The sequence below is a fragment of the Lactuca virosa genome, chromosome 5, assembly GCF_052849685.1.
Source record: "Lactuca virosa cultivar CGN04683 chromosome 5, Lactuca_virosa_CGN04683_v6, whole genome shotgun sequence".
Taxonomy (NCBI): Eukaryota; Viridiplantae; Streptophyta; class Magnoliopsida; order Asterales; family Asteraceae; genus Lactuca; species Lactuca virosa.
In genome coordinates, this window is record NC_136430.1 from 97,726,205 (window position 1) to 97,735,464 (window position 9,260).

At 35.3% G+C, this 9,260-nt stretch overlaps 1 protein-coding gene across 2 annotated transcripts; it reads left to right on the forward strand.

Annotated features, from left to right (window-relative positions):
• Positions 1-7,024: 7,024 nt before the first annotated feature.
• On the forward strand, positions 7,025-8,976 carry LOC145115664 (uncharacterized). Of its 2 annotated transcripts, none has more exons than XM_079052011.1 (6): positions 7,025-7,423; positions 7,711-7,837; positions 7,959-8,095; positions 8,329-8,391; positions 8,466-8,534; positions 8,678-8,976. In XM_079052011.1, exons 1-6 carry the CDS (start codon positions 7,184-7,186, stop codon positions 8,747-8,749), a joined length of 708 nt encoding a protein of 235 aa, XP_078908137.1. In that variant the 5' UTR covers positions 7,025-7,183; the 3' UTR covers positions 8,750-8,976. The 2 variants fall into 2 exon arrangements, with proteins under 2 accessions (XP_078908137.1, XP_078908138.1); XM_079052012.1 differs by having other exon boundaries at positions 8,332-8,391.
• The last annotated feature ends 284 nt before the right edge of the window (positions 8,977-9,260 follow it).

Below are 9,260 nucleotides of genomic sequence, written 5' to 3' on the forward strand. Positions count from 1 at the left end.
CATGGTCCATTTGGGTTGCATGGCACCATGCAATTGGATAAACTAAAATGAGAGAAATAACACTTATGGTTTATTAATATATTACAAGTTCTAATATATTAATAATATTATTTAATTAGTTTGATCAAGAATTAATTTAGAATTAATTAAGTGATCAAAAGTTAACTAATTAAATATATGGGTAGATTATGTAAATCTTCCATATCTTATATAGTGGGCTAAGAGGCTCCATGGATTATCAAGTTGGGTTCCACCCATAGGATACTCCATGGATGCTCCATGGAGTTAACCCATGTATCATGAAATGAAGAGTCATGTTACATTAGGGTTTACCTAATGCAACACACTATATAAACCAAGGTGTTCTCCCCAAAATCGGCGACACTAAGAAATAAGAGGGCTAGAGCCGATTTTGCAAGTGTAAGATTCTCTCAAAGTTTACTCCTTTGCATTTGGTGTTGTGTGAAGCATTTGAGGCATCACACTTGGGGTGCTAGGCTCACAAGGTTTCAAGGATCATAATCAACAACAAGGTAAGTTATTCTATCTTTCATTCAAGTTAAAAATGTTCCCCATGTATGCTAGATAGGAATATAAAGTTGGAATTCAACTTTGCATGATAATTAGACAAACATAGATCCAAGGTTATTAGGGTTGCATGTACACTTAGGAAGTGTTAGAATGCTCAAAAACCATCAAATGTGTCTCAGCGGGACCCTCCAGTCCCGTAGCTCGTTGGACCCTCCGGTCCGGTCTAGCTCGTTGGACCCTCCGGTCCGGTCTGGTTGAGGACCCTCTGGCCTCGTAAGTCGTTGGACCCTCCGGTCCAGTCTAATATGACATAGCATACATACATCATAAACACATAATCTCAAGCAAGCACATAACATATAAGACCCTCCGGTCTGCACATAGATACCACTCTAGGTAATGTATAGTGAGAAGACTCACCTCGTAAGATGTCTAGAAAACTCTCGTGCTCGAATCCCCGATCTAGCCTCCGCCTATCAAAATGATAACATCTCTAATCAATACACTTCTTACATCCTCCTCTCTAAGAATGGGTAGAAGATTATTCTACCCCTCCCTGACCTCTCTTAAATCAGTTTGACCAACCCTAAGGTCAACTGAAGTCAACTCAGTCAAGGGTCCAATTTTGACCAGACTCGCCGAGTGCACTCGGGTGACTCGGCGAGTCCATGCGTGTCCTCTGAATCCCCATAAGGCCTCACTCGACTCGTCCAGTTAACCTCTCCACTCGACGGGTTACCACTGGTCACGAATCGTGGGGCAACCCGATCCGACTTGTCGAGTCCTCTCATGGACTCGGCGAGTTTCCTCCATGGCATTACTCATGTGACCTTCTGAGGTCAGATCTGTTTCTCTAACTTATACATCTGGCCTTCTAACACCCAAAAATCACGTAAAGGTCTGAACTTGGTGTCCATGCATGGTGTATCTTGCATTATATACCATAGAAACCCCATTAATGCTTCCTAGCTTCAAAACCCCATGATTACTCGACTAAAGCTTCATACTTTCTGGCTCTATGGACCTAGAAAGGTCCAGATCTATAACACAACTGGAAAAAGGGATTTGATGCATTCAAGACCCCAAAAATGAAGTGGTTCAAGCCCTAACCCCAAAAATGGAATCTACACAATAGGGAAGAAGAGGGGTTCGATTTGCTACCTAAGAATGAAGCTCCTTGCTTGACTAACTCAGAACAACAACCTCCTCTGGTCCTTCTTGTTGGAACTCTTCTCCTCCTTTGCAAAATCACACCAAATAGCTCAAGACAGATCTTCCTCTCACTCTACACACTCAAGCTCGCTAGGGTTCTCTCTTCTGGAAAGGTAGCCGCAATTGAAGGCCATAAGTGCCTTTAAATAGGGCTCAGGCCCAAAGATTTAGGGTTTCTACCAACAGCGCGGACTCGTCGAGTCGACTCACCGACTCGTCGAGTCCATTCATTAACCCGAGTCATCAGTCGCGACCTTACTCGACGAGTTGGGGCGTCAACTCGTCGAGTCACTCCTCATATCTCAAAAATAAATACTCAAATTGCCATACCTGGAAATCCGGATGTTACATTCGGACGCAACAATTTCTTCGGGATTAGCAGTGTTCACATTGACCTCCTTCAACTCCTTGTCGAGAACATACTCTTTGTCCTCGTAGTGGGTGACCATGCGAATGTTTCAGATCCAATCGTTAAGGTTGGACCCATCGAATATCACCCTCCCACACAAGTTCATGAGTAAGATTGAGCCAGAAGGGGTCGAGCCAGAAGCGTTGTTGTTTTGAGTAGACATCTGAAATAGAAAAGGAACAGAGTTTAGATCATATAATAATCCCCAATTAAACACCCAAATGAGAAATTAGGGCTAGGACCCAACATGATTATTTACAATTCATAGGAGGGATGCCATAATCTAATTGCAAATAATATGAAGGTAGGTAAATGATGATTTATCAATTTCCACCATGAAAAACGAAAAAAATTAAGTTTTAAATGAATTGAAATTCCTAGATTCTTTTGAGATTCATTGACCTTTTCAATGACATTTTAAATCTCGATTATGCCCTTCAAGTTTGTGACTGGGATACCGAGGATCACAAACAAGGTGTGAATAACCATGCAAATGTACTTCGTACTCTCAATGTCATTTACCACCTAATCAATGTGTCGGTTAACCACACACGCTCCATTGATCTATGATAAACATCAAACTATCCTTTGCCACCTTTGTTAGTCCCAAATTAGTGTGTCAATTAACCACACACGCTCCACTAACGACTTGGCAAGGTGCAAAGTGTAATTTCATGGAATAGCATACATTTTCACATTTTTCCTAAAGTAACTAAGATTGGGAATTTATAAAAACACTTAGTTACTTTATATAATCATTATACTTATTAATGAGGAATTAATTGTCATATCCTACCCGTTCGGCTAACGGCCCTCCACCACGATCAAGGAAGCGGTGGGTGAGAGTGGACACCCATTAAACCACCATTTTATAGGCAGTAACCTTATACCCCCCCCCCCTTATAGATCGGCTTCGTGAATGAGGCCTACTAACGGTAAGACTAGCTTATCTTTTACATATATATAAGTATTAATCTTATAATATTATAATAGTATAATGGTTGAATTTTAAACTTGTAAAATTCTAGGATTTAAAATTTAAATATTTCAAAATTAAAACTATTAATCAAAAATTTAAATTCCAAAACTTGAGGGCAAATTTTGAAACTTTTCAAAACATCTTTTAGATCAAATTTGAAAAATAATTAATTAATCATATTATTAATCTTTATCACATAATTTGACATAATCTATTTTTTTGACAAGATAATTCAAATCAAAATACAAATAATCAATCTTTATCATATAAAACAAGTAATTATATTATTTATGATAATTATCTTTGAATTGCATTAGGATAATCAATACCTTATTGAAAAAATTGAATTTATCAGTAAAAAACGTTTTGGTGATTATCCCAATTCAATTTCAGTCAAAATCCCGAAAAATCAGCCACCAGATGACCCGACTCGCCGAGTCACTGATTGGACTCGTCGAGTTGCCCTGACTCGTCGAGTTCATCAGGTGACTTGACGAGTTCATCAGTCAGAGGCACAATTTTTTCAATTTTTCAGCTTTGAACAAATTAGCAATGCATCAAATACAAAAGAAAAATGACCTAGGCTCTGATACCACTGTTGGGTTATGAGCAAAACATCAATCCTATGGTGCACATGCAAACGCTAAAGCTTTGGATCTAGTTTTTCTATTTGTACATGCAATAAATCATCCAAAGCTTACAACCCCTAATCTAGCATACAACAAAAATCGAAATCAACATAAATAACTAGTAAGAATGTTACCTTTCAATTGAAGCTTGAAGATCCTTGAGCTTTTAAGAACCTAGCACCTCAAATGCGATGCCTCTAATAGATCACATACACCAAAGCAATTGGAGAATGCAAGAGAGAGAGAGAGAGAGAGGAAGGCTAAATTTCGGCTCTTGGAATCCTTCTAGGGTTGTGGTCGTCGAATTTGTGAAGCCTATGGGTTCTATATATAGGTGAGTTGCTAGGGTTTCAGTCAAAACCCTAATTAGATTGCTTAGGCCTTAAGCAGTCCACATGATCCTTCCAGAAGGTCTCCTATGGACGATTTCTATGTGGGCTTCCCCATAGAATTCGTCCATCCCTTCTTTAGGGTTCATCAGCCCATATTGCATTTATCACATAATTACAATATCAGTCCCCTTAATTCAATTAATCTCTTTTGACCACAAAATTAATTCTAAATTAATTTTTGACCAATATTAATTAAATAATATGATTTTTCTTTTAATATATTATTCATATAATATATTAATAAACCATAATAACCTCTTTCTCCATTTTTCATCCAGTCAAATTGTTTTGATGAAGACAACCCAAAAGGACAATGCTACAACCGGGTCAAATACATACCAAATATAGTTATAAATTAGACACTTAATCCAACAAGGTATTTATTTAGAAAATAATGTATATATTGGCTCATTTGGTTTGGAGAATTACTTTTGTAAGTTTTCGTCATAATGATTACTTTTGTGAGTTCTTTTATACGTATGTAATTGTGATATTTTCTTAAATAAATATCATATCGTGATTGCATAATCGACATTAAAAAAGTGATTTTAAATAAATTATGTATTCTTTTTATAAAAACAAATAATAACTTGTTAAAAACATTAAAGACAGACAACTCAAATAAATCATCTAAACTTGTAAATGTCAAGAAACTTAGATAACTCAATCTAAATCATTGTGCGTTATACCGGTCTAACATATTTGATTATTTTCATCTAATTTTTTCAAACCCCCACAATATTATTTTGGTGGGTTAAACCTTATATATGTTCTGAAATTGTCTAATTTAAGGTTTTGATTCCATTAAACATAAAAAACCACAAATGCTAAGATCAACGACTAAATTAGATAAGAAGATTTTCAAAATTATATGGGTTCTGACACACTAAAAATATAATATAGTGTTTTTTAATGGTTGGATGGAAATATGTTAGGTATTTCTATGTGATTCGAGATCAACTTCACATCAGTGATGTCAAGAAAAGTTTTAAATTAGACTTTTAGATAAATATAGGGGTTTTATAGAACTAAAAACATAATATGTTTTTTTTAAGAAAAAAACTACATGAAATTTTAAAAAATGACAAAAAATTAATAATACAAGGCAAATTTGTCATATTACAAAATTAACAACTTTATTGTTAATTCTAGGGGTGAGCATCTAGACTGAACCGATCTGGTACCGAAACTGATTTAATAGAATTGAGTGCATTGGAATCGACCTGATTAGCCTACACCATTGTCGGTGTCAGGTTTTTGGTTGTTTACTCGGTTGGAACTAGACACAACTTGTTATGCAGTAAGGACAACTTGATGAATCCATGGTTTGATTTGTTCAGCTTTGATACTTTGTTTTTCAAGGCAGGCAACTCTATAAATATGTAACCAAACTTGGTGTTTATATAATTTAAAATAAAGTACAAACAGTAGACTAGATGTTGAAAAAAAACCTATGTTGTTCAAAATTCAAACGAAAGAGTTATGCAAATTTAAAATTACATGACAAATTATAACTCTATGCTAAAACAAAAATTATTTCAAATTTGATTCTTGTGTTTCAGGGCATGTAACTCAATTAAGGTGTAACCAAACAAGGTATTTATAATTTTATATAGTTTAAAATGAAGTAGAAACAACAATGTACATGTTGAAAAAAAAGTTCATATAATTCTAACTTAAAAAAAAAAATTACGCGTTAAAAAAAATGACAAAATATGACGTAATGTTAAAAAAGAAAAAAAAACAATTCAACTTTGATACATTTTGTTTTGGGCATGTAAGTCAATAAATATGCAGCAAAATAAGATATTTATATAGTCTAAAATGAAAAATAAACGGTTACTACATATTAAAAAAAAATTATAACATTCAGACTTCAAACGATTATGTAGGTTTTAAAATAAATTATTGATTGATCTCTATTATTTACCTAGAACCGGTGATATCGAGACGGAACCCATTAAGCCACATATAAATGATTAGGGTTGTAAACGAACTGAACGAATATGAACGGAGGCTTGTTCATGTTTATTCATTTAAGTTAGCTGAACAAATAAACGAACACGAACGGATAAACGAACGAGTTTTCTTGTTCATGTTCGTTCGTTTAACAAATTACATTGTTTATGTTCGTTCGTTTATGTTTGTGAACATGTTAAACGAACATAAATGAACAAAGATAAATAAACATAATTGAACCTATATGAACATATAATATAGTAATGTAATCAAACACAATTAAACATATATGAATATAAAATGAACTTATATAAACGAACGTTCATGAACATAATCAAACGAATGAGACCATTGTTCAAGTTCGTTCGTTTAACTAAACGAACGAGGATTTGTGTTCATGTTCATTCATTTATTAAATAAACGAATATAAACGAAATTCCCACCAAACAGTTCACGAACAGTTTGCTGAACGTCCAATTCAGTTCGTTTACAGCCTTATAAATAATCAATAACCCGCCCGTATTCTCAAAACAAGTCTCGATCGAATCCCCAACCAATCCATACACTCATCCCTAATTAGTTATAAAGACATCGGTTATCTCAATAAATCTAATAGTACCACCAATAATACGAATTTGGGCAACGGGATAAAATGTGTAAAATTTAGGATAATTTATGAAGGACATTTTGGTAATTGCACCATACGATTCCCACTGCTACACTGTTTCGTGCTTCAACAAACGATCAGTCAAAAAGTCAAAAATCCGTATTGCTTTTGGATAAAATCAAAAGAAATCGTCACATCACCCGCCTCCGTTTTCACTCTCTCTTCTACGTGCCACGATCTCATTCGTCAATCCCATCTCTTCAGGATTCCCAAGCACCCCACTCATGTTTTTCTCACAGCAAAACTCCAAAATTTGTGATCATTTCCCACTGAAAAGTGATCATTTTGGGGTTCCCCAAATGGTTCATCTTTTCGATACATTCAATTTGATCGATAAACCCTTCTCTCTTCCCTTTTTTTCAGTTTTCAGTTTCACCCTGTATTGTGGACCTCAATTCTGTATGCATGATGCTAGAGGAAGAAGTAGCAATGGCGGAGCCTTGTGCGAATAATGGTGGTGGTGGGTTTTCTTCTTCTCTTCAACTGCGTAATGGCGGAGGAGGATATTGCAGTGAAGAAGAACTCGCTGTACTTCCTCGCCACACTAAGGTCGTCGTCACCGGAAACAACCGTACAAAGTCTGTGCTCGTTGGCTTACAGGGTGTTGTGAAGAAGGCTGTGGGTCTCGGAGGGTGGCATTGGCTGGTATTTTCATTACCTCGTTAATTTCCCAACATTTAATTCATACAATCGATCCAATTTTGGGTTATTTCTAGCTCTAATTTATCGAGTATACAATGCAGTATTGTTAAATTAGGCTTTCTTTTATGCATTTACAATTGATGATTCTCTAATTGAATGATAGAACAAAATTCCCTGTTTGATCTGTCTGAGTAAATATCATTATCATTATCTCTTGATTTATGTTCATCATCGGATTGATTTACCGAAACCCATGTTTCATTTGAGCCATATCTTTCAACGGATTGTAGGTTCTAACGAATGGAATCGAGGTAAAACTGCAAAGAAATGCGTTGAGCGTGATTGAACCTCCTACTGGTAATGAGAACGACGACGACCTCGAGTTCGGAAATCTGCAGTGGAATGTCTCCGATCTTGGTTAGTTAATAGTTATGCTTTCTTAGCTTTATGTTCCCAATTTATTGGCGTTTATCTAGCAAATCAACAAGTTTTATTTACCTTACTAAATGATTTCGCTTCTTAATATTACATTTTACAGCCTTTGATGACGCCCGAAAGTCTCATAGATCAAGGCATCGTGCACATAAGTCAATAAGTTCGGCTCATAAGACCATCAATCGGTCTCTCTCGTGTGATTCCCAAATTAAGAGCCCTGTTACAACTCATGGGTCCTTGGTATGCAAACATTATCAAGCTTTCTAGGGCTAATTATGATTAATTGATTATGAAGGATTAGAAGGGTATTTATGTCATTGTTCAAACTTGTTCCACATTCTCAAGTGGGACAAATAATTACAATTTTTGTACATTAACACGAGTCAGAGTCTAATGCAAGTCAAATGCAGTACAACTTGTTCGGTGTTTAGGCTATTGTATAACTTTTTTATGTGGGTATGTATTGTTTCTAGAAGGTTGATCTTGGGAAACTAGAGATGGGGGCATTAAGGAGATACTGGCAACACTTCAACCTTGTAAGTATATTGTATATTTATATCAAAAGTGTTTTATAAAAAATGGTTTCATGTAAAACATTGTTGTTTTTCAGATGGATGCAAGTCCAAATTTATCAAAGGATCAGCTTGTTGATGTGGTTCAAAGGCATTTCATGTCACAGGTACACACACACTTTGTTTCATTCCTTTAGGTTGTGTTTGTTGGATTGAACTGGATTAGACTGGACTAAACTTTTTTTTTTTTAATTCTTTCTATGATGATGTTTGGATGAGGTGGATATTCTAACATCAATTTTTGTTGTAGAAATTAGATGAGTTGCAGGTGATTGTGGGGTTTGCACAAGCTTCAAGGAAGCTGAAGATGATGTGTGAATGATTGAGAATGTTTGGAAAATTGGTAGTTGGGTTTACTAACGGATATGAGATACTTGTAAAGTTAATTGTAAGATGGTTTATTTGGAGGAGGGTTAACTTAGATTAGGACTTTAGGTAGCTTGATGTCGTATAGCTCTATTGTAGCAGTTGTAAATATATGTAGTAACTCTTTAAAATATTGACTAGATGAGACCACTATTTCTAATGTATTTGGATGGTTAATCTCTACGGGTATTCAAAAATATCCAAATTCCAAGTATCTAAAATTTCAAATATTAATTTAGTTATTAATTTGGAAGATTTAGCCAAGACAGAAGACAAATTTAAATTTAGCTTTAGGATATTTGGTAGATATTGGGTGTGTTCGGCACAGAGCGTTAAGAAGCTTTTGAGAGCTTCTAGCGTTTGACAAAACGTACCGTTTTGAATAGAAAGTTTTGTTTGGTACTATAAGATTCTAGCGTTTAGTTTAAACAAAACGCTTCAAATCCAAATGCTACTTCATGTAGCCT